The sequence below is a fragment of the Pestalotiopsis fici genome (assembly GCF_000516985.1).
Source record: "Pestalotiopsis fici W106-1 unplaced genomic scaffold PFICI_Scf_3, whole genome shotgun sequence".
NCBI classification, from domain to species: domain Eukaryota; kingdom Fungi; phylum Ascomycota; class Sordariomycetes; order Amphisphaeriales; family Sporocadaceae; genus Pestalotiopsis; species Pestalotiopsis fici.
Genome location: NW_006917093.1, coordinates 4,969,615 through 4,995,015, shown reverse-complemented (window position 1 = coordinate 4,995,015; position 25,401 = coordinate 4,969,615). Strand labels below are relative to the sequence as shown.

General features: G+C 51.1%; 5 protein-coding genes across 5 annotated transcripts; 2 read left to right on the top strand and 3 right to left on the bottom strand.

Annotated features, from left to right (window-relative positions):
* Positions 1-3,730: 3,730 nt before the first annotated feature.
* Positions 3,731-5,142, top strand: PFICI_05639 (uncharacterized protein; the record flags this gene model as incomplete). The annotated part of the gene is made up of 2 exons (XM_007834220.1): positions 3,731-4,845; positions 4,917-5,142. The coding sequence occupies 2 exons, from the start codon at positions 3,731-3,733 to the stop codon at positions 5,140-5,142; spliced, it is 1,341 nt and encodes a 446-aa protein (XP_007832411.1).
* Positions 5,143-6,364: 1,222 nt separating this feature from the next.
* On the bottom strand, positions 6,365-8,690 carry PFICI_05638 (uncharacterized protein; the record flags this gene model as incomplete). The annotated part of the gene is made up of 2 exons (XM_007834219.1): positions 6,365-8,011; positions 8,064-8,690. The coding sequence occupies 2 exons, from the start codon at positions 8,688-8,690 to the stop codon at positions 6,365-6,367; spliced, it is 2,274 nt and encodes a 757-aa protein (XP_007832410.1).
* A 939-nt stretch (positions 8,691-9,629) lies between these two features.
* PFICI_05637 (uncharacterized protein) lies at positions 9,630-11,351 on the bottom strand (the record flags this gene model as incomplete). Its single annotated transcript, XM_007834218.1, has 3 exons — positions 9,630-10,462; positions 10,518-11,007; positions 11,115-11,351. 3 exons carry the CDS (start codon positions 11,349-11,351, stop codon positions 9,630-9,632), a joined length of 1,560 nt encoding a protein of 519 aa, XP_007832409.1.
* Positions 11,352-18,251: 6,900 nt separating this feature from the next.
* Positions 18,252-20,813, top strand: PFICI_05636 (uncharacterized protein; the record flags this gene model as incomplete). Its single annotated transcript, XM_007834217.1, has 2 exons — positions 18,252-19,651; positions 19,748-20,813. 2 exons carry the CDS (start codon positions 18,252-18,254, stop codon positions 20,811-20,813), a joined length of 2,466 nt encoding a protein of 821 aa, XP_007832408.1.
* A 1,095-nt stretch (positions 20,814-21,908) lies between these two features.
* Positions 21,909-24,769, bottom strand: PFICI_05635 (uncharacterized protein; the record flags this gene model as incomplete). Its single annotated transcript, XM_007834216.1, has 3 exons — positions 21,909-21,954; positions 22,015-24,522; positions 24,654-24,769. The coding sequence occupies 3 exons, from the start codon at positions 24,767-24,769 to the stop codon at positions 21,909-21,911; spliced, it is 2,670 nt and encodes an 889-aa protein (XP_007832407.1).
* Between the last annotated feature and the right edge of the window lie 632 nt (positions 24,770-25,401).

Genomic DNA, 25,401 nt, shown 5'->3' with positions numbered 1-25,401 from the left:
TGGGTTGGATAGAATGGTTGCATGATTGTCCATGTTCAACAGTTCCGTAGTGAGACTGCTCAAGGGCCACAATGTACTTTACTTCGTTACGAAGTCGGGACCTGGTGTATGAGGTGACGACGAGTTGCTCGGGCCAAAGGGGCAGCGAGACGCCCGGGAAACTCGGTTTACTTTTCCTCATATGCGCAGCCGTTGGGCATCATGGCACCCAAACTACGACTGGGGAGGGTTTAGCGACGCGGATTGCCACGTAAATACTCGCGCGGATATTATAGCAAGCAGCTCGAGGGCCGAGGCATAGCCACCCCCCATACATACCATACATAGTACATTCATTCATACATACATGCTGTAGTAAAGGTGGAGATGAAGGTGTTTGTGTGTGAAAGTGGGCGCTGAGAGCTTTTGAGGGCTGGCCAATAAGCAGTGCATCGCGGAAACGAAGGTTTGGTGCTTTTACTGCCCTGTTGCTGCACGAGACTTGCTGAGACTCGGATCAATGTCAGACATGAACGTCATTTTAGGCGGTGCAAAAATACGACACCGAAGAGGATACTGGCAGTGAAGTGGCTGCAACCGTGTGTGACACGAAGTGTCTCTGTCGTCTGGCTCAACAGATTCGAGGGGAATACAAAGATGTTGCAGTATTTGGTGTATGGAGGCTCAAGAAGACAAATGCCAGTTCGGTGTCATGGCAGTAGTAGTAAACCGCCCCAAAGGTTGGACGAAGATGTGGTAGGGAAGCTCAGTACAACTAGCGACCTACCTGACCTAGTAACCTACCTAGCTTAGAGGGGTTGGTATGTTTTTTTTCCCCCCGGTGACTGCAAACCAGTGAAGCCTCAGCCCTGTTGCATTGCGTTTGCGTTTGCGTTGGGCACTGCGCCGCCTCGTTATGACGGTAGTCTTTCCATTTTAGACTGCTTGGCTTGGCGAGGTTGGCTCCAAGATGAGACAAGGTTATCAGCCATGCAATCGATCAAGAGTGAGTGAGTGAATGAGTGAGTGAGAGAGACACACACAGAGAGCATAGTACTCTCGTCGTCATGATTTATGATACAGGCTGGGTTAGCCAGAAGCAATGTGAGCAATGTTTGGTGATGTAGTTAGTAGGGCAAATGATCTGGTAGCAAGCAGTCAGTGGCAGGCAGCCCGCTACGACAAGCTTTCTACAGTAGGTCGGTGGAATCATGCCAGGTGATGTCACTCGCGGAGTCGGTAGCAAACATGCTGCCGAATATAGGAACGGAAAGATACATTGGGGTGGCAGAAAGAGCCGAGACCTGAAGGGATGAAATGGAAGGTCCAGAGAGAGAGAGAAGAAGAGAATTTCGTATACACCGTTTCGGTAACTCTCGTCACCCGCGCGCGCATCGATGTATCAAGGTAGAGAAAAAGAAAAGAGAGGGCAAGATTCATACTAGCCATGTTTAGTTTCTAGTGCCCGGTTTTCTATTTTGCGATCATGAAATTGCCCTTGCGCCCGCTTCATACCTTACACATGCCAAGGTACCTGGAAGCGCCCCCTGGGCGGGATCTAGAGCAGTGACAGGTGGGGGTAAACCAGCACTACATTCCGTCCACGATCCATGAGAGTTAACCTATACCAAGGCAAAAAGTATGCCCTGAGGCCTAATGTAAATTGCTCGCTAGGTACATGTACCTATCTGCCTTACCGAATGTAGAGAGTGAGTGTATTGTTACAATAGCCCAGTGCACTACATACTGCTTGCTGCTCGCTGCCTGTTGGGTTCACGGCTCAGCCCGATTTTGACATTGATGGGCTGTACAAAGTATACATCGAAACATGATGCGTACCTATCCACCAGAGGGCTTCTAAGGTATATATTGCCGCCGAAGCGAGTGCAAGCATCAGAGTAAGCACAATGTTCCGTGGATTATTCTAGCGCCTCAGGCATGCAATCACAGTGACTATACAGGGTACCTTGACCGCCGGAGCGCGCATCTCGAGCGCTAAAAGAGTGACATCGCCAAGACTGGTACCAGCACGAGTAATACTAGAGGCACTGCCCACGTCGTGCCACCCAGCGCCTCTGAGAAGGAAGAAAAATAATGGCCGGGGCTCGCCTAGGAGGTCACGTACCCAACTAAGTAGACTACTACAGAGTACTATTACTCGGCGCTGCTGCTCGTCTGTCTGGGAATATATGCGTGCTGTAATGCCGTATGACTGAGGGGAGTTGGAACATGGGAGCTGCTCGGCGCAAAGAGGTGATTGTTGATCAGTGGATTTATTGGCCAAGTGACCGGTGGGCAACATTGAATATACAGTAACGAAAAGGTACCTAAATTAGTAGGTAGGTAGTGTTTGCGTGCATTGCAGCTTCTCTGTATTCCGTATAGCTTGAGATGTTTGAAGTCAAGACTCGACCGCCGGAACTGAAATTTCGACAACCCAAAAATAAAATACATCAGTGCAAGCGACTGGGGAGAAGAAAAGAAAGAAAGAAAGAAAAAAAAAACAATTGACGCCTCCTTCGTTCTATACCTACCTAGTAGTTTCCAGATGTTCTCTATAAGCCAAGCCAGCCTTCGTCAGCCCGGTTTCTTCCACCCCACCCTCCTTCAGACAACAAGACAGCAAGACAGACAGACAGCTGGAGCGCCACATCTTTCCTGACAGGCCTCCCCAGTCCCCGAGTCGGTCACTTTCAGGCCCCGTGCAACCAGTCACGATTGCGAGACTGACCAAGACCTGCCCGTTCCACCAACAGGATCTGTCCCAACTTCATATCCTGGGGTCTCAGTCATTGTACCTTGCGGCACACTCGCCATCGGCCAACCATCTCATCTTCATCCCGACTTCAGGCGGCACCGGGCCCCATTACAACCCTCCCATTCACCCCCCAAAAGTGACCTACCTAGGTTGCTAGATTGCCTAGGCCTGCTTGGGTATATACCGCCAGCGAGTAAAGTAAAAGGCCGCTCCGAACCGCCGTCTTTTTTTTTTCCCTTCACGTTCGCCGACTGCCTGCCTCGTCGTCCAATCTGTGTGAATGCCCGTCAACTTCTCGTCAAGGGTCGTTGTGATCTGACCATCTGTCGCCTGTCTCCCTGGACTGGACCTAGACCTGGACCTGATCGATCGCCCAAACGATTCCTGGTCACGCCACGCACATCCTACTTGTCAAGCTTGTCAGCCACAACAGCCTATTATAACAGAACGAACATTCATCATCCATTGCCTGCGGCTCTCGTCTTGTCCAACCAATTTCTGCCTACCTTTTTATTTTAATGATCCTCTCTCATATCGATACATCCATCCCTCGATTTTTTCTCCGGTACCTTTCTCCCTGAAGCATTAATTGGAATTGATTCGCCCCCCCTCTCTTATCTATACGCCATTTATCCAACACACCATTGACACTTACATACATATATATACAAGGGTACTCGCAAGGGATTCGACTCATAGATAGACCCACCTGACTGCCATCAGCTCAGGCTCTGGATCACGTACCAAATCACAACATCGTGAACTATAACCTTCTTACCGTTGCCCAATTTTGCAAGACCCTGCATCCGACGGCAAGGCACCAATACACTGGGCCTATATATCTATATATACAGGTCACCTCTCGGCTCCAACAATACATAATAACCATCCCGTATGGGGAAGACATTGTAGCCTTCACTTCTCAATTTTCATCTCACCACAACAAGCACAATGTCTAGAAGACAATACGACACAAGCTCATGGAGTCAAACCATGAGTACACGGGGTTCTCACAGCAGCGATGACTCGTACGACCATGACTCCTATGGCTCTTCGAGTACTGCTCCTAGTTCACTAAGCGGTGCCATGGCATCAGCCAAGGACTTTCGTTCCAGAGCACCCAGGCAAGACCCAGAGCGTGGTGGCGTAGACCTTTCACCATCGACGAATGTGTATGCGCGGTCTTCTGTAGAGACTTATTCTTCATTGAACTCGACAGATGACGTTGATGAGATGGGCCTGAACGATGTGGTGGACGACACAGCAGTACCGCCCCTACGACCATATACGCATGATATTGCAGACGCCAATGTGCGACCTTCTTCGCCTGAATACTTTGCCGAGCTCTTTCCGAGCATGAACAGGCTCTCCATCAGGCACGATGATTTCACCACGGATGGAAATATGAATCTGCGCGTCGACACTATAGTGCCAGGGAGGAGGAGAAGGACCATCCAGCTTTTCCACCTACGCATGTATGATCTCAACAAGCGCGACTTTTCGTTGCGGAGGTATTGTAGAGACTCGGGACGTGAAGTCTGCAATTCGAAAAGAAAGTACACGGAACCAGCCATGCAGAGCCGACCAAACTTGCAGCGGTCTGTATCCAGCGCCATGAAGTCCTTTGGTCGGCCTCAGCCCAGACGTGCTCCTACATCCGGCTCTATGCTGTCGACTTTGAGCAGGCCGGGCACGAGCTACTCCAACTCAACGACTGGTGAAGACTTTGGTGGTCTCTTTGACACAGAATCCACGCCCGACAAGCATCAGCGGGTTCTTCAGCATGCCACAAACTCCATCAAGCTTGAGTTCTCCAACTACGCACGAGTCGATGTTGAACGCTGTGGGAGCAAAGGATCGAAGCGCTACGAGTTCAGCTGGTGGGGTCACAAGTACGCATGGAAGAGGGTCACAGACAAATTGACTGGAGCCGTCTCCTTTCATCTCTTCCGCGATGGCTCCAACTCGACACCTGTGGCTCACATTGTACCTGAGACTCGCTCACCGACCGAGGTGAGAGACGACAACAAGGCTGGTGGATGGGTACCCCCATGTCACATGTGGTTGAGCGATGAAGAACTCGTCACGGCCATGACCGATGTTGCAGAGTAAGTAATATTTTGCTGAGACCATTTTATTCATCATCATCTTCCCACCAGTTTACTAATTCTTGATATAGTGTCGTTGTCGCGACCGGGCTCATGGCTCTTGTTGACGATTGCATCAAGCAACGATGGGGTCCCAAAGCCATACAAGCTCAGCGCATCAGTCTACCCACGAGATCCAAGACGGTGGAGTTTGACCATGGTGCACCTAAATCCTTTGTACAACAGCTTTTCTCACGTCGAAACTCGGATCACGCACGGCCTCAGCGGAACACACAGCGCCAATTTATTCCTTATTGAGAAATTGCAAAGTCTCGTAAGACTTGGCGTTACACGACAGAAATTTTGAAGATAATCTCACGTCCCTGGGCAGTCTCCGCATACACAGACGCCGTCAGCAGCAGCATAAGCACAAGAATGGGGGGTTTGAAGGGGTCAGACTTACTCATCCACTTGTGACACAAACACAGATCATCCCGCATCATCGGCGGGTATTTACGACAAATAAATCTCATACACATCAAGGGGCAATATGGGGGGGGCGGCGCAAAGGATGATAATGGCCTGCATAATCATTATGGTCAACGGAACACCTGCGAAGGTGGAGATTGCTGCAGATGATACGAGCGACTGACGATTTTACGACTTACGATTTTTTTCTCTCTCTTGTTATACTCTGCCTCACAATCGCTACTATATACCCGTCTGCTAAGGGGTTTTTGTTAGCATTTTTTTTTTTTCATGTACAACGGGTCGGTTCAAACTACTTCGGGAGCAATGAGCCAATGTCACGCTTTCGGCGGCACGGAACAGCATCATGGAGGGGATGAATGTAAACATGAACAGCATGAATACATGAGGAGGGCTCAGAGGGGAGCCCTGGCGCCCACGGCCTTTTAATGGTGCGTCTTGTTATATATGTACATATAAACTGAAGCCAGGTACTAGCGAAAGGATCTCCTGTTTGAATCTCTACAAAACTACGGCCCAAAACGGATCCGAACGTATGACCACCATCACTGCTTTTATGATTGTGAAGTGCAGCGTTCATGAGCATACTCTGCTTGACAAGAAACAAAGAAGAGGAGGAAAAATAAAGGGAAAAGGGGGTATGACCCCCCGACGAGGACTGAAAACCCTCCTTTAGCACTATGACGAATACGCTGACATGCACTGCGGCCCGATGATGCGTTGTTCGGGGCAGTCAAAAAGGAACCTTGTTACGATGTCGGCGATTTTCACTTGTACAATCTTGGGTGATTACAAATAGGTCAATTCCTGATGCGCCGGGGAGTCGATGACATCTACGCCTTTCAATTTCCTAGGGTATAATCACTACGTCCTTTTGGGGTGGACTAGCTAATGATGCTGGCGTCTCGCATGTTCCAAGGACATTGAAGCATTGGTGGCTTGTTCGATTGATAGTACATACTGTGATTATACTATACTTTTCATAGTGATCTTCATCTGTGCATTAGTACGCCGTCTGTCGCGCTAGAAATCGCCCTCATGGGCTACCTACCTACCCACTGCCAAACCAGCCTCCAAAGTCGAGTTTCATCAATAGGCGGTCGACACCACCAGTTCTCTTGGGTATGTATCTTTTTTGGTCATCCTCTGCCATGTGATCCTCATCCTCCAAGAGGCCATCATTCTCAATCTCGGCCAGGAACGTAGGATCTATGCTCAGGTTCCGTAAAACTTTGATCACCTCTTCGACTGCCTTTTTGATCTTGACTTCCAAGCTGCGCAGATTCGTCTTGACGTCGGCTTCGTCTGCCTCGAGATTCGAGAAAGCGTCCACCACACCCTCGTCACTTTCGAGGTCCATTGAGGTCCAGATGCTATCGAGGCGATGAACCAATGCAACAAGATGATCTGCATGTATGAGCAAATTATACATTGGCGCCGTAAAGACGTGCTGTGTGAGCAATAGTCGACGTGTCAAGCATCGTAGATATAACCTGTGCGCTACAGACAGAGTTTGTGGGTCGTGGTGCGCGACCTTGAACGTGGTGGCGGGCTGGCCGGCGCCAGACTGCTGGTGTCTCGACAACCCCGAGGGCACCCATAGATTATCGCTTAGTTGACTGATTGTTTTGCTCTGTAAGTGCCTATCTGGAGCTCTTATTCGCCCATCATCAGCCGACTCGCTTGTGTCGGCAAGCCAGGAGAGGAAATCAGACCATAGCTCCTCAACCACTTCGATTTGTAGGTAGGCTTCTGTCTCGGCAAGAAAGAAGATTGCAGCACTCGTCGTTGTCCATGTGCTCCTGAGATATGTGGAGCGAGACGACCAGCGCTCTCTCAACGTTTTAGTCTTTGCCAGCCCGCCCCTAGTCATGCTGAATGGCGCTCTCGGGGGCGCAAGATGATGACGGCGGAGTCGAGTAATCTTCCACAGATCCGTGAGTCGAAGATGTGCACGGCGTATCGATAACAGATACGAGTTGATACAGCTGTAAATCTGCGCATCTGATGTGCTCAGGAATAGGTCAAGAGGTGAAGGGATGCGAACCGTTATCTCCACCGGGGCGGAGAGCAGAAGGTTTCGGAAAGGGGTGTCAACCAAGCCCCCGGGCGCTTCCTTTGTTGTAGATAGGGAACTTGACATTGTCAATTGCAAAACATCTCTAGCAAACTCGAGCTCTTCGTCTTCATCGGCATGCTGGCTCTGCATCATGCCTAGCGCAGCCCAGGTTCGGGCCAGGACGGCAGCCACCTCACCCTCTTTTACGACGACGGTGCTGAGGCTATCACGTTTTTGGTAGGCAAGGTTGTCTGCACGACGCCAGCGGCTGCGAGTTCTGTCGTCTGCCTGTTGCGTGAGAGCCATGGCGAATTCTCCACGGCCCAACAGCATAAATTGCCGCAGAAGTTGAAGCATCTCAAGAACCCTCTCAAGAGGTAATAGCTTTTGCAACACTGTCCGCGAGTAATTCAGGCGGATAGCGTTGGTGGCTTTCGATAGTGCCGCAGAGCTGAGCGGAAAGCTGAGGCTTGAGAGTTCTTGCAGTTGTGAAGAAAGATGCCCAAGTGTCCCTGCTGTAGACGACTGTCCGGCGCTTTTGGAACGCACTCTGTTGAGAGAGGTTCCGATGAAAAGCATTGATGATGCCGTATGCGAGGTGACGAATGAGGGTAACAAGGACGGGTCAACTTTGTAGCCCTATGTCATTTATGAGCCGCGTGATCTCAAACAATAGTGCCAACCAGCTCACCTGTTCGTCATGCTCATCCTTTAAAATGAAAAAGTCTTGAGCACCAAAGCTCGGCAAGCGGCCGTAGAGGACCCATGCAGAAACTTGCTTGAGCCAGGCGGTCTCCGCAACCTTGACCAGGGATGAGGCGGTCTCTTCGATATCAGCATATCCAGTCAGGAGCTCGCCGCGTAGCTTGTTCATCAGCTCCGCTCCAGTACAAAGTGCACCGTCATCCTTCTTCCTGGACATGAACTGCACCAGGTCCCATAGCCATTCTAATCTTCTTGTCCAACCCGAGAATTCGCCAATGACGGCAGTCAGGGGGACAATGTTGTAGGCTCCAACAAGACTGGCATCCTTGCACAGTATACCGGCCTCAACGTCGAGGATCTTTTGTTGGAATGCAGCTAGATGGGCTGCGCTGATGGCTGTGGCGGCGGCTCTACAAATGACAGAGGGGTGCGACGCGCTGATATGGGTCGTGTATTTGATTAGATTGCAGTGGAGATCACTCAAATGACCGGCAGTCTTGAGGAGATCCCGCTCTGGGGCGGACAAGAGAGCCCCGGGGCCGGCGTCGGAGTACTCATTTCTGAGTAGCGGCGACGGGTGGCCGGACAAGGAGAGCAGGATCTCGTGCAACATGTTGTTGACGGAGAAAGTCTTTGTAGCGAGTGGAACGCCCTACCCAAGGCAGAGCGGAGCACCCACCGACCTGGCGTGGAGACAGACTTTCCTCAACTTTACCGTCGAAGGGTCGTTGCGGAGTGACAACTTCCAGCGACGTGCGACCTCTTCTTTTGCGAGAGTTTGTCGCTGATGTCGTAGAAGAAGAGTATGATACAACCGAGAATCTCGAGGCGACACATTGAGTCCAGCCTGAAGGACCACCTCGAAGCAGCAGGATGAGGTTCCAAAGAAGCGCTGCAGTGTCAACGGCTTGAAGCTCGAGTTGTTCCAGTGCTGCAGTTGCTTTCTCCACTAAAGCCCGGCGTGCACTCCGAAGTACCGGTAACAAGCCAGCAGAGTGAGTCTCACAAGGTCTAATCGTAAGCAAGATCAAGTGACTGGGGAGCACAACCGGCCTTTGAAGATATTCTTTTTGGAGATACAGTGAGTTGATTGAGTGATGGAGGTGCTTTGATGCCCGGCCCAAGCGGCCACCGTCCTTCTGTCAAACGCACCCGCCTCACTCACTGGATTGAATCGCGCTTTCGCTAATGTAGAAGGCTAGCGAGCGGTTAGACGCGTTGGGCATGTGCAACCCATCTTTTACGCTTCAATCACGTGATGTATACAAGGTTATAGTCGTTACCCGATACTTTTGTCTTCTCCATTGGCAATCAGCCAACACATGGACTAACTGTACATGATTGGTTCATCTTTAATGATTAATTGAATTCGCCTGTCTCGTGCTTATTGAGCCTACCCTGAACAACATAGTGAAAGTGCCCCTGGCCGCTTCAACTAACCCCGTTGATCTAAACCTGCTCGATACGCCCTTGCGTCTGCAGTGCTCTTTACTGGTCCACCCTCTACATTCTGACTAGTGGAACATCACCAAAAAAAAAACCCCCTTCCCTATCATTGATATAATTGCTTCCCTTTGGATGGTCCGCCGATGCTCGCATCATCTCGTGCAAGACTCGTTCCAGATCCTCGCCTGCCTCCATCAGTTATCAGCTCCGTTGTGTCTTCGCCGACAATGACTTGGCCTCCACCTTTTACTCTGCCAACCACCATACCCTTGCCAACAGCCTTGATGATTGCTCGTCTTGACACGCCTGTGACATCAATGTAAACCAGGCCCACGTTCTTGACACTGCCTCCTAAATGTTTCGACAAGTGTCCGGCCTCCTCGCCCCAGCGATGCGTCACCATTTCGGTGGCAGCCGACGAACTAGAGTTCATGAGACTTCGGCCAGCATACTCTATGCCATCAGCAACTGTCGAGAAGGCCATCAAGCTCTTATTGAGCAAGCCAGGTTTGAATTTCTCCATAGGCTGGCCATCTGGCCCGATACCCTTGGATGAACTATCTCTCGCCTTTCGTCCTGCGAGACTGGCTCCCAGGTTCTGTGCCACTTTCGAAACTTGGCCAACCGTCTTGGCAGACAACTCTGCAACATTGCCAGAAAACTTGCCAATGCGACGAGCGTGTTCGTGAGTGGTGGGATTAAACGTGACTGCCTTTTCGTTGGGCTTTGTCTTGGCCTTGAAGCTGTCGGCTCCGGTTTGCATGCCCTTAGACAGAAAATCGGAGGTAGTCACAATCAAGCGCGAGGCGTATACAGCTTTGGAGACAAGAAATGACTTCTTGTAAGCTGGATGCAGCTCCATTTCCAGGAACTCCTTTGGTGCTGGCGCAACTGCCAGGGTGTCCTGGCCTTCGGTAGGAAGCGTGATTTCCACCGGATCTATGCCAATGTCAACATGACAGGTTGAAGTATCTCATTGATACAAGGTACATACCTTTTGAGCCAGGCTTTAGAGCAGAGTCCTCGAGCACTTGATACCCTTCCCCAAGCTCTCCGATTACGCTACCGTCCTCCTCGTCGATGAGGACGATCTTCCCGCCCGCATTCTTGCTCTGGGCGCCATCGGCGTAGCCCTGTCCCGGGGCATAGTCCCCAGGGTTGTACGCAGGCAAATCATCCTTGATCGCTGACTTGGACTTGGACGCTGTAGGAGAAGAGCCAGAGGTCGAAAGTCCGGTGGCAGTTCTCGCCTTGGCCGACTTTGGCACGGGAGCCCGCTCCAAAAAGGCCGTACATTGAGCCAAGATGGTCTCAAAGGTGTCGACGTCTTCCTGTAAATTCTTCCGACTGCCTGGCACAGGGAATTCCAGACGGGTGAAGGCCCCGCTTTCTGGGCCTAGATCCCACCGCGGGATCAAGTAGCTTGTTGGCGGCTGATGATATATCTGCGTGGTTGCCGGTAGAGGGATGTCTAGCTCTGGGGGCTGACAATCAAAAGGATTTGGAATTAGTATGCGAGTTGGTCATTTTGGGTATGCAGCGGGAGATTGTCTTCACCGAAAAGGGGGCACAAAGAGGGGGCAGTTCATACAAGATGCATATGCAGGTAGAAGTCCTGGGGGCTGGCTTCCTCGCTGTCAAATGATGCTGGATCTGCATAACTCGACGAAGTCGGCACCATCAAGAGGGACAAGGTCTGGGGTCCAGCAGGCGTGAGAGACTCCTCTCGTCCATTGTGCAAATGGTAGGCAGATACGCCCTGGAAGGCGTACAACAGCCTCGGTTCCTTTCCAGATAAATTAGCAAAGCCCAATATACACCTCAGCATAACACAGCGGGGTCGGGATGGGGGGGGAAGGATGACTAGAAAAACGCGAATATACTGACATTGTGACCGGACGACATTCTAGAGATGATGCGGCTGCTGCAAAGGTAAGGAAATATTATGCCGGCAGGGCTGGAATCTAGGGGATTGCTCGGATAACCGGCTTTGGCAGTGCTTTTGAGGTGAATGGCACAAATCTGGTTATGTTTTGCTGGCGGCTATCGTCGTGCCAGAGTGGTGAGGTTTAGCGCTGTGCCTCGAGTATTGTGGTTCAAGTTGGTGCTCGCAGTAGGGATGCAGTGCGTTGGTTGGTGCTGTCACGGCTGCGCGCGCGGTGGTGGGGTGTGGACCTTTTCCTTTCTCTGGGCCCCCGTGTCGTACTGGCTGGCCGTCTTCTTGCTATTTTTGTTCCTGTCGAGGTGGGCGCATAGATAGGTAGTAGGTAATGTAGGTAGTTGTTAAAAATGTATACTCTGCCTACTATTCAGCGTATGGACGAATTACTTTAAGCGCCCAGGTCAAGTACAGCATGATATAACTTGAATTGTATTGCCAGCGAGGCCTCACAAGCGACGTCATTATCGGCGGCGTTTGAGGGCGACTTTGCATTGCCACACCCCCTTGGAAGAGCGCCCTCCTCTACCTTACCCATCCATCCACATTGAACCATTCATGGGAGCCTGGCTGGAACGCTTTTCTGTGACAGAAAGAAGCTCCAGGCCATGGGCCACCCGTACCCAAGCTCGCCAAGCTTGGCTCACTACATTACAGTAGGTTAGAAATGTTGCTCGAGCTCTGACATGTTGAAAACCGCCGCCCGCCGAACCTTCATTCGCGCATTTCGTGAGGGGTTCGTCTCTTGCCAAGAATGTGGCAGTGTTGCCGCGTCTCGCCTGAGTGGCACGTGAGGAACAATAATTCAACCCGGTTAGCTATCATAAGACCATATATTCTTTGTGCTCCATCCGCGTGCAAGCAGCCAAGATTCTCGCAAGCGTGATTTCTCGTTGCTTAATTCTAGGCAGCACGCGATTAACAAGCGTGGGTTTGAATCTGTAGATACCCATCTTGAATGATATTACATATATACACTTGACTCAGTCAGATATATAGCTCCGGTCAATGATAAGTATACGAGGCCGCCGGCAAGTGGCGACGATGATAAAGGACCTACTTGTCACCTACCAGTATGAACTTCAATCTGCCCGTAGCAGGCACACCATAAAACCTGTGGCGGCGAGAAACTTGCGACGCGCACCATCCGAATCAAACTTGGCGACTCAGAATCGGAGAGAATTTGCCTCAAGGAGTATTGTATGGATTACAAGTGGCTCCTGTTTCGCAGTTTGGATTATACTCGTGTGCCCGCTCTCCCGCTCGACTATGGCCTTGTGCATGGACTTCAAAGAGAATGCAAACCTTGGTAGACCTGCATATCAGTTGCTAGCAGTCTATGTAGTCGTCAACCTACAGATACACCATATGTGCACAGCCGACGTCAACGCTGATATTCTAATCTTCCGCTTCGCCGCTGCATCTGCCAAAGTCCTTATCTTAGTATACGAAGTTTGGAACCAGGAAGGAATATTTTCGTCCATAGGTACTTTGTAGCTCGCCCATGTACGTTATGCAGGCAGACATTTCAAAAAAAGCAGCACCGTTTTATCTTTGATTTTCCAGAAAAGTTACACCTACTGGTACACATGGAACGTGGTAATTAAAAACAAAACGAGAGGGAAAAAGAGACAGATACCCTTGTACGCGCGGGGCCTGTCTACTTGCCGCTTCATGCACATATTCAAGATTCAATCACCAACGGCATCCCAGTCACATTATTAGGAGACGTGCAACTTTTGGGCTCAAAAGCTGTTGCCGAGCTCTACCGGGGCATGGGTCGAGGCGACCAACCATGGTCGCCTTGTGTGTGGTGGGTGGCATCAAATAAGCACCTTACTGTGTGCTACCAGGACCTCCTACTCATCCATCTACTTGACCTACCTAGTACGGAGTACTGGTTGACCACTAGATTGACAAAACTTACCTAATATTGTAAGCACTCAGCCCAAAAAAGACCATATTCATAACTTTGCGGCAATGGTCCTCACTACCGCTGAGAAGAAGGGTTGCAAAATCAATGCAATTTGGATCAGGACTCGGAACATTTTGCCATAAACAGATACTTCTGTGATGAGGTGATTCGTCCGATTCACCCGCATGCCACGATGGTGGTAGCACCATATCGAGCACACGCGCAGGTATATGTTGGGGGCAATTGGGGCGTCAAATGCATGCGTGCGTTAATCCAGCGATGATGGGGGGTGGAAACTGGACAGTATGTACCAACCTAGGACCATGGGATGGATGAACGACTCCTTTGAGAGAGAGAGAGAGCAATTTGCTTTACCCTTGCGCGCCCCCGAGCTGCCGATCGACCACCAGCGTCGCATTCCGCGTCAGAGTCCGGGCGGGTATTTGGGGGACCTCGGAAGCGCCTACGTGCATCTGGCCCCCCCTGATAAATGGGGGTTGGCCTGGTAGAGTGCATCGTGTTGGGCGAGCGTGATTGAGTCAAAGGAACGTGACGAGGAGCTGTAAATGCACAATCCACCTCGAGCATGGGTAAAATACAGAAGTCTTGCTGCTATTATTACTCTTCGCTCGTGTTGTTCCACGTTTGCTCCAGCGTCTGGCGCAAGAGAATGAGCGTCGAGTGTTGTGTAGTATGGGCTGGGTTCCTTCATGCGAGCCATAGCCTAGGTCTGCGGTCGCGAAGGGCCGATTCTGGAATGCGGCCCGACGTCTCGCATCAATAGGACGGACTCATAGCTCAAAGTCTCATCACACATGAGTTCCCCACACCTGTGTACCTTATAGCCAAGCATCGCATTTAGGCGTCGCACCAAGATGCTTGATTTAGTGTCCCGCCCCAGGCACGGGTCTTGTTGATTTAGGTGCTGAGCACACACGGAGATATGTAATTAGTAGTAGTGTTAGTGGTGGCTGATAGGACGAGAAGGCAGAGAGTCCTGCCTGGGGGACACTTCCTTGACCATTCATGCTTCTGCCGTAGCGGACCCCCCCCTCTCTTTCATCTTCTCTCTGTGACTTTCTGAGATGTTGGGATCCTAGCACTCGGCAGTGGGCAGCGAGGGAAGCGGAGGATTCGAAGCGATGAGGGCAAACGGAGCATCACGAATGGATCAATCTCCCCTTCCGCTCCACACCTTCTTTGCAAGGGGTGCGCAATCTCGCCAACCAATGGGTCCTAGTCAAGGGTTGCCGGGGGGTGAAAGCGGCGGCGTGACCGGCACGCACCCAACGAGAGATGTTGATCAGTCAACCGAAGCAAGCAGTTCGGGTTTTCTAAAGTTGGGGGTCGGGCGGGCGGGATACCTACATTACATCCCTAGGTACATTAGGTACCGTGCCTACGTTACTGTGACCTGCCTGCCATAGGTCATGTTCTGTGACGCTACACTACCTTGCGCACCCTTCCTCGTGGGTGGATGCCGGGCAAGCCAGCGGTGCGAATCGCTCCCGCTGAAGAATCGATCCCCCTCACTTCTTACCCTGGCTGCCGGGTCCGTTTAGTGCACATAGCAGGAGAGGGATTTGCAATGCATTACGGTACGTGCTGCCCAGTAATAGTGGTCGTGCGCAAATGTGCGTTTTATAGCCGCATGTAGGACAGACATCATGTACCATCGTCTATACTACTAGTACTTCATATGGTACAATTCCCTGCACTCTGTATTCACGGCATCCACGCTGACTGGGTCAGGTCGTGTGAGATCCCTAGAAGGTGAAGTTTGAAAGTCTGGAGCATGCGCTGAGAAACCCAATTAATCCATGGCGTGTTGGCTACCGGGAAGACCCATCAGCCCGCGGCGCGCGCAGGGTACGTGCATTACAATATTATGTCTCCTACCTACTACAGCTTGCTTGCTTGCTCAGTAACAGCATTCCCAACGAAGCCCCAAAGCCACCGTTGGCTTCGTTTTGTCATGGTGCGTGCGAAGGTGATACATGTCTCTAAATTTGGTTGCTTTTCTCGGGCCTGTCACCGCTTTTCTGGTTCGGGCAACCGTTCTGGCGGCAGGCAATCCCAACATGTACCCGACCTGTCTCCTTTGTAGGCTGGCTTGCTCAATGCCACCCTTCCTGGGCAAAAGACAGGTAATGGCCGGGCCTGCCGACCTCCCCGGGTTTCGCGGCTGGTGATCTACCATGAATTTTATCAAGCACTGAAGAGCAAAGCAAAGTGCTGTATATCGTACCTGCTAATTTGGAACCAACTCATCAGACTCACTAAAAGTAGGTAGCGATGATGGATTGGTTTTCAGGGACCCTGACTACACACACACAAGGACTTACTCAGGCATGTATGTAGGTATGTAAGGTAACGGGCGCGCGGGAAGGCAAACTCTATCTTTGTGAGTTTACGCATAGAGACAATGAAAGGACATGTCCCATGTGATGGTACTTATTGACATTGAAGCACTGACTGATAGGGTCGGCAATGCAGAGGCGAGACATGCAGCTCTAGTGAGATATCTATCATTCCTCGTGGATCTTGTTCAATGCTTGATCATTTTTGTTGGATGAATTATCGATCCCTCCAAGGCATCGGTAGACAGTATACATGTGTGTGTGTATGGAGAAACTGACAAAAAAAAAAAAAAAAAATCAAGATGCCTGCCGACAAAAGCCCAGTGGCATGCCTACCTTACAGTCCGTAGGTAATGTACCTACCCAGCGATGTACATGGATTGGTTCAGCTAGTACTTTCAGACGTGGGGTCCGGCCAGAGTGGTTATCGCGCCTGTTTTTTTATGGGAGCCGGGGGTTCTCGTTGACTTCCGACTACCTGCGAGTTCGGTCCGTCTACCTGCTGTGTACCTTGAATACTACGGAGAAAACGTTTCAAGACTTCCAACGTGGGCGACGAGCTGCCGTGAACTAGAAAGCAATCCGATCTGCTCATTCAAGCAGCGACATGTCCCCAGTTATCGAACGTGTATGAGTATGCAGTATAGTTCGTGCTGTTTAGAGTGTGTATATGTGCGTGTGCGTGCGCGTGTCTAGAAAAAAAAAATAAGAACAACATGTGCGTTTCCACTGGCGTACATCAAATATCAATGAATACCACCTACCTACATACACAAGTATGTGGAAATTTTCCTGGGCTGCGGGATGTTGATCCGAGCAAACTTGTGTGTATGTAATGTATACATTTATCCAACTACACTACAAGCAGACGTACCCATCTGCCCTAGGTAATTTTAGCGATTCGCTATGAATGGACCAGACGGGTAGGCAGGCTCGAGCGGGAACCAGATGCTCTTCGGGCCATGGCTTTACCACTAGATCTTAGGCATATTCACTCTAGTTTACCCTACACATACGGGTAGGTATGGACTAAGGTAGAGGCCACTGACCTCTTCTCATTAGCTGGAGTGCACCGGTCTGGCGTCCTGTGGCATGTAACTCTAGCGCACTAGGAATGCGTGTGGGTGCTGGGGGGTCCCCCTGGACGGGCTTCGACCCCCCCTTTTTGGTCTCTCTCGGCCAGGGCATTGGCTAGCACTATCGGTCCTAGGGTTGGTGGTCTACCCGTCCCCGGAATTCTATCCTAGCGGCCCAGTTTACTGCTAGCTCTACGGTAGCCACGAGCTTGCGGCTTTGCCAGCTCCGTCCATCAAAGGTCCAGTTCCATCTAAGCCAGTCCCAGCTTCCGATGCGCTTAAACTTTGTGTAAATGTATGTAGTCTGGGCTGTTCCCTGCTTCCTGCTACCTGACCTATCTCAACCTACCTGTCTGCCTACTACCTAATAAACATCTTTTCATACTCCTCGAACTTACCGACGAAACTGAACGGCACTTTGTCTGCTCTCAACACACCCAAGATTAGGTCGCACGAGCTATCACCAGCTTCAGCCAACCCCCGAGCGTCTCCCAAAACTGACTGGTTATTACCTACCCACAAAATCGTCGTCATAGGTCCAGACAGGTCATCTTCCAACTCGCGCCCGCGAACCTCTCAGCTCACTCACACTTCCTTTCCGTTCGACGGCTAGTTATCTCGGTTCCAAAGTCTGCCATACTCCAAGACTGCAGTTGAAACATTGATTTACTCCGGTCAGCTTTGCGCTATAATTTCAAGAAGAATTTCGTCTTTAGTAGATCTGCCGCCAAACCCGACTTGTCCAGAATTGTGCCTTATGCCTTGTGCAATTTTTTAAGCCATTCTGCTGTCTACAGGTCTTTGTACGAATAATTGCAGCGTTGTAATGCTGTAGCACGCTACAAATCAAGTGTCTCAGGCTCGCAGCGCTTACTAAAGAAAGGGAGCAAAGAAAGAAAGAGAACGAAGGAAACAAAAATCGGCAGTGGGCGTTGCTGCCATTGCGCATACGGGACAAGGCAAAATCCTTTCGCGGCCCTGCGGCTGGGTACAGGAATACTGGGGGATTTTTTTTTTCTTAAATTTTTCCCCCCCTTGTTTGACAACCTTTAAAGCAGTCACACTGCTGCGCCGCAAGATTCACTTCTACTACTACATACGACTAGATTGCGACGCAGAAAGGCTGGTGCGCTCACCATTTCTTTTCTAATCGATTTTCGTGGGTCTTATACAGACCCAAACCGGCACAATTAGTACTCCAATCCGCATCCAATCCATTCTCTCGCCACCAGATCCTCCAGACACGGATGACACACAAACCGTCTCCTCATACCAGTCGACAAGCAAGAGGAGATTTGACGATTCCTCGACGGCCTCCGATGCGCCTCTAGTCCCGCCTACACCACCGGCTCCGCCAGACAGACACCTATCCTCAGCGACGGATCTCTCCCAAGGGTCAGGTGTAGGGGCTGTGGCGCGCGGATATGGGGACCATGAGATGAAGCCTATACTAGCAGGTCTGGCTTTTGAGAGCAAAAAGGGCCCCAAGATGCGTCCGCCTATGCGCTCCAGCATTGCTTGCCTCCGGTGTCGCAAGTCCAAGATCAAATGCGAGAACAATGGCGGCACGAGCCCATGTGATAGTTGTCTCAAGACTGGCAAGGACTGTGTCTTCAAGCTTCCGGAACCAAACCAGGCGCCTCCCAAGAGAAACGATCCGCCCTCAACAATGAAGCAGGAGAGAGATGGAGGCTCAGACAGGAAGAAGCTCAAGAAAATCGATGAGCTCTCCAAGCTCGACAACGAGAAGGGTACTCTCTTCGCCGACGAGGTTCTCTCCGTTCCTTTTCTCACAGAGGACATCTGGGATCAGGTTCTTGATTTATACAAGCTTCACTTTGCCCCCGAGCTACCCTTTTTGCATTTGCCGACCATGAAGGAGAAGCTGGGCCGCAGGTTTAGGAGCCAACAGCCCGATCCAAATCCAGATTTCAACCTGGTATTACTAGGCATTTTGACGCTGACCGCTAGGTATCATCCAGATCTGGTCAAGTATCTGGCTCATATCTGCAATTCCCAGGGCGGCAACGCAAGGTCCCGGCCCGTCCAGACCCAGGTTGACCCTGCTGCGGCATCTGAATACTATGCGGAAACTCTCACCCGTGCTTTGGGGTCGATGAGGAATGCTATGGGGTCCGCGTCCGTCGAGCGTGTCCAAGCTCTGTTGATGCTTGGGCTATATGAGTGGGGCCAGACGCGGCCAAATACTGGTGGTCTAGGGGCGTGGATGTTCGTTGGTATTGCTGTCAGAATGGCTCACTTCCTTAAGCTTGGCTCCATCGACAGGGAGTTCAGAAAGGTTGGTCAGCATGTTGAACGTCAAAATGGCTCTATCAGCGAATCTCAACTCATCCTGGAACGAGAAGTCTGCCGACGAACGATGTGGAGCTGTTTCATTCTCGATCGAATGCTGGCCTGCGGCAAGGAACGGGTAGCCATTATTGATTCGACCAAGCTCTTGATTCAATTGCCTTGCTCGGAGGATAAGTTTGATCTGGAGATGGACGCCAGCACTGGTTTCCTCAATCCCTCGCGAACCGATCCGCGTGTTACCGATGACAGTGTTCTGAGCCGTTTTGTACACCTCGTAGGGCTCTGGGGGGACATCTCAAGATACAGCGTGGATGGAGGCCGCCTGACTGAGCAGCGACCTCCCTGGGACACGGAGACGAGGTTTTGTCAGCTGCGCGAGCGGCTTTTCGTGTTTGAAGAAAATCTTCCAGGCACATTCACGTTCTCCCGTTCGAATTATTTCAAGCATGAAAATCACCAGGCCTCAAGCGTCTACGTCCTGCTTCATATGCTCAGGAATGTGTGTATCATTATGCTACATAGAGAGTAAGACCACATGATCCCAGCTGGGGTGCCACCTCTGGCCACAGGGTGTCACCTACATCCTTTATGGATTCGTAAGATTTGCTAACTTGACGACAGATACATTCCCTTTGTGCCCATACGTTGCAAGGGACCAGAAGGTCCACTTGACAACCCTGTATTCCCCAAGGAGCAGACGCCGGATGGCTTCTGGCTTGATAGCGCGGAACAGGTTTTCAAGGCAGCCCGAGAGATCATAGACTTGATTGAAATTTGCCAAAAGAAGGACAAACTCCCGCAATCGACTATTGTCATGTTCGCTATATGGACTGCAGCATTTGTGGTTCTGTATGCCATCCATTTTGAGCAAATGGATGTGCAAGAACACGTTCTCAGCCACAAGTGGAACGAGCCTCACGAGGGCGAGAGGGATGTGGACATATTTCGATACGGTCCCCTAGGTCTGACCTATACTACGCTTACCAAGATGTCGGTGTGTCTGAGCATGGCAAGCACTTACATTACGGTTTTGCAGAAGATGGACGCGTATTTCATCAAGATCAAGCGCGACTATGAGGTTCATGTGGACCATAATCGCGCACTGAGCGAGAAGACAAGTCTGGGCGTCCGGCACGGTGGTAAAGGTGGAGGCCTCGAAGAGTACAAGCGCATGGCGCTCCTCAAAGATTTCGGTCATCTGGAGCCTTCGGATATGTCAAGCATGGAGGATCGGTCCAGGGCCAGCACGCTTGATCGTGCCTCACCCGTCGACAGCCGTCTGCCTTCATTCAGCCGGGTTCCAACGCCAAGGTCGGGCCCATCAACTTTCACTGCCATCAATCATGCATCCGGTCCTTATGGCGACACCAATGGTGCACAAAATGGCTCTGGAGCACAGCAAGACACGTGGAGAGGTGAAAGCAATACCTTGCGGCCCATACAATCTTATGCCTCCTCAGCCGTGGCCATGCTTGGCCCTGACAATGCTACAGGATCACCATCCACAAAAGACGATCCCAGCGAGTTTGAATTACATTCCGAGGAACGGAAACGTTTCAATGTAACCAACGACCTCGGCATCTTGACACAAAACAATGATCCATGGATAGATGGGCAGTTACCCTTTTTCGACCTGTCCGCCGACGCATTTGGTGGCATCGCGGCCCACTTTGGAGACGCATATTAGTAGATATTTCCTTCAACAGCATTAGCATTTGCAGCAGCAGCGGGGACTTTGCCCGGCGTAATTGGAGTTGGCCAAAAGAGCAAAAGCTGTCATTTGTAACGCAGCACATGAATTTTTTTTTTTTTTTTTTTGATTCTCATTTTTCTCCCCTTCTCATATTTGTCGCTGCCCGTCTTCGTACGGTCTATGTGTGAGGAGAATTGGACTCCACGAACATGTGGCCGGAGTCTGTAATATTGAGATTATCCGAGGCCATGTTAAACTCTTGGTCAATTCGGCAAAGTTGTGAGCATCCGTTCTGTGCTCAGCAGGGGTTTGGGGGTCGAGGAGATTTGCTCCCCTAAACTCAAAACACAGTTCAATAGAAACAAACCAAAGTTACCCTGCCATACAATCTCTGACTTTTGTTCTGTGATTTGAATGTCCTTTTTTTTTCCTGACACGTAGTCAATTGTAGCCAGTCCAAGTGCTGCACTTACTAAGGTAGGCGAATGCATATATAGTAGCCCATTACGGCGATATGGCTCACCTGGTAATAGCATGCATGAGAACGAACCAATATTCCTTTTACAGCAAACACACTCATCAAGTTTTATCTGTCTTTTTTTTTTTATTCTGCTTCTAGCATACGTTTTACATTTGTTGGGTATCTCCAGAAGCATGTCCAGTGAAGAATTTCGGGCCTGTCACCTAACTTATATAAGCAAATCGGCACCAGAGAAACTATCCTTTTCCTCCTTTCGCTCAGTAGTACTAGCAGTAGCAGTAGCAGCATTATCATTGGCACTCAGGCCCAAGAACAAAAACCAAATCCCTTTCTTCCGCTCCCCCCTTCCTTTGCAATCGCAATTCATTGAAATATGAGATGCAGTCTTTTTGCAGATCTCTCTAATTCCCTTTGCCCCGTGGACGCCAATTTTAAGACCAGAAACGCCGTAATCGTTACAACCAGCATACCCTGGGAAGCAATGGAATACTGTCAGAGCCTCAATCGATATGCCGCTCATCGGCTATCTTGGCTGCAAAGCGGTAGACCATTCTTTTTCCAAGGTATCTAGAATTCAAAATCTGAACAAATACGCGATGGCAAAAAGATTAGCCAAGCATAGAGTGGCTATTGACAGCCTTGGGGCCAAGCTCGCTATTTGATGTCAGTACTTGCTTTTTTTCCCCCAGGTCAATCATCTGAGAGGTGACTTACTTGTAATCAACACGGTTGAGACTCATGCCACGCTGAGCTTCTTGAGTCGAAACATCCAAGTTATGAATGCAATAGGCAAGGCGTGCTGCAATAAGGGAACCCAAGAACATAGCCTCCTCGAAGCCGTTCTTAGTCCACTCAGCTAGGTAAGTCGGCAAAGTGGCAAGCTTGATGCTGGTGGGCGTCTGGGCGTGCGAGTGGCGGCTAGGGCCTGCATCACCAGCGGAGGAACCCGGAGCTTGAACGGAGCCCGGCACACCCATCGAGGCGGTTGTAGCAGCCTGCAAGAGTGGATTGACGGAGCTCGATCCGGGGAGAGGAAGTTGGCCAGACGGCAGCTGACCAGTGAACGAGCCAGTGGGAGTCTGTGAGCCGGTGCCGGTGGGAGTTGCCATGTTGGAGGGTAGCTCCGATGTAAAAATGGTGGCACTACTAGGTGAAATCAGATGGCGAGCGTGCAACGTCTGCATGATGTTCTCCTTTAGGCCCCTCAGGCGACTACCATTGCCGACGAAAACAAGGTTATCCCAACAGCCGGATCTCTGGTAGATGTCATCTATGCTCTGGATTGTGCGATAGATGGTTGTGGTGATGCGGTCAATCTCATCTCGATCTGCAAACAAAAATCGCTCCAAACCAATCTCAAAGTCCTGGCGAACACGTCGGGTTCTACGCTCAGTTATAGGAAGATTGGGTGCCTCTGCGGCGAACGGCAACTCAGCGGTTGCATCACTGATGACGGGAGCCTCCTTGGATTCCTCTCCGCCGGGGGCGGCATCCGTAGCAGAAGCTTCTCCGTTGGCAGGATTTTCAGACGTGGGCTTTGATGCTCCATTAGCCGCAGACGTGTCAACATCCTCGTGGACTAACTCTTCGTAATGGAAAGTAGCAAACTTTCGCTTCGAGTTGGGAAGGCGGACTGCCTTGGCAGGCTCGGGCTCTTGACCCTTGCCCTTCTTGCCACGGAGTGCCTTCTCCTTCTCCTTCTCTTTCTCCTTCTTGGCAAGGAACTCTCGAGTATTACCGCTGGTAACGATATTAGCCACATCGAGGACTCCCTCATCGCCAGTCTTATCCTCGGCACCCGCCTCATCCTCGGCACCGATTTGAGGGGCCGGCTTGGGTGGCTCGTTAATCTTGAGAGCATCCACGGCAGGAAGCTGACTACTTGGTGCGCTAGTTTCCGTGGGGAGCTCCATGAGCTCGTCGAGATCTCCAGCGTAGGGGAGGACCTCGCAAAGTGGGCTCTTCTTGAGCTGCTCGGCCATGTTGTAGTTGAAACTGCTGTTCTTGAGGAGCGCATGCAGCTTTTGAGTAAAAACCTCGCCACCCGAGATCTCGCGCTGGGGATTGGGGAAGCCGAGCGTCTTGCTGCCGACAATCATATTGTCATACAAGCAGGTAACGTCGACCTTTTCAAAGCCAATGTCGACAACAGTCATGGTGGGCCACTTGATGCCGTACTGGGCAGCAACAGCGCTGTGCAACATGCAGAGAGCCGGGGTCTTAGTCTTCTCAAAGATGTATCGAGCAATGTTCTCGGTGTCCGGGCGGGTCCATTGGGGCGAAGCCATGAGGACAATGGGAGTGTTGTGGTACGTGGTCGTCAGCAGGCTGTGGACATGATCGAGGAAAGCCAAGAAAGCCGCCATGTTGACAATGCGGCCGCCCACAATGGGATAGATGGCGCCCTCGATCGAGTCTCTATCCTCGACGTATTCATAGTCATCCTCGTCCGAAGGCTTGGTGTCATCCCCGCCATTGGCGGCGGTAGCCTTCTTGCGCTTATAAGTGTAGTATGGCATGAACTCGCCAGTATCCGGATCCTTGAACATGCGCGTGGGGATGCGATTAGCAGGCGGGGTGAGCTCGGCGCAACCCAGCTGAGCCATGGTGGTCTGGCTGCCAGGGCAGATGATGAGCACCTGCTCCTCGCGCCACTTGCCCTGTTGACTCGACATGATGGAAACGTCTTGATCGTGATTGAAAAATTCAACGCTGTCCCAGTCAAGGTTTAGAGCAGTAAGGTCAATGTGACTAAGGTCAAGCTGGGAAAGATCGCAATTGAGCAGATCCCAGTACGACTCAAACGGTGGGTTGTTGGCGTTGGGGTGGTCGTTTGCGCTCGATTGCTCGTCGAAGAAGCTCGAGGACCTAAGCACGTCTCTGCGAACAGCTCGCTGCTGGCGCGGGGAGTTTGTATCGCGCGCTGGGGAATCAGGCACGGAGGAGGAAAGGGAATGTTGGCCCTCAAAGGAAGGAAGTGGAGAATTATCCTCCTCGGTTTCCTCGTCGCTCTCAAAATAGTCGGCGGAGGATGAATTGTGACCCAGAAACCAAGGATTCTGTAAGTTCCGGACTTCTCGAGACAGGCGCGTGCGCTCAGAGGCCGAGTCGTTACGCGGAGTGGTGGGTTCGCGCTGCTGCTGCTGCTGCTGCTGCTGGTCTAGGCTGGTGCTACGGTCAGTGTGGCTGCCCGGCTCTGTGGTCCGGCGGGTGCGAGTGTCACTGGATTATTTATTAGTCCGAAAAGATCCGCGTTTGAAGAATAAATTTTGTGGCAAGAAATATTTGATGCACTTATGCGAGGAGTAGTCAAAAGTGGAGAGCTCTGTTCTACCGGGGCTTATCTCACTTACATGGATAGCTGAGAAGGCCGGATTTCTGCAACGGCTTGAGCCTGCGGCTCTCTTCGGGTGCCATCTTTGCGAGTGTGACGGCCAAAGGGCCGGGGAGTGCCTCGGGGCCAAGGCATGTTTGCGGCGACACGAGATGTGATCGCCGAGAGGCCAGGCCGATGGATAAATCGAGCCGCCAGCAGTGCCAGTAGTTGGAATGGCGAGATTATTCTTGAGAGACTGTCGGCGCCCACGAATCAAGAACAAGAAAAAAAAAATCAATAGGGTATGACTTCAACGCGTGAATTCAAGCCAGAGATGTTGTGTGAATGTGGAAACAAGAAGCTTCAGCAGCGGCGATGAGGTTGGCTGCAAAATAGGTAGACAACGACAAACGGAGTTCACAAGCTGTGCCAGGTGCACCAGCGCAGACACGTTGACGCGTCAAGGCGGAGGGAACTCTCTTGAATAAAATTTCTTCAAATCAGCAAGACCGTGACAGGCCGTGCAAGCCAGTGACGGAGGCGTTTGCACCACCAAGCCAGCCAGCTGACCGACCAGACAGGTCCCCCAACATGGCTTCCAAGCAATATCTATCTCTCTCTGTCGTCCCAGTAACAGCACCCCTCTTCCCAGCCTTTTCCCCGTCCATCAGTGCCAGTACTGAGGCGATGTAACTCCCAAAATGCTTCGTACTCGTCTTCTTCTTCGTCTAAATATATACAATGAATTATCTAATAGATCTCCAAAGGGGGGGTATTTGTCTGGG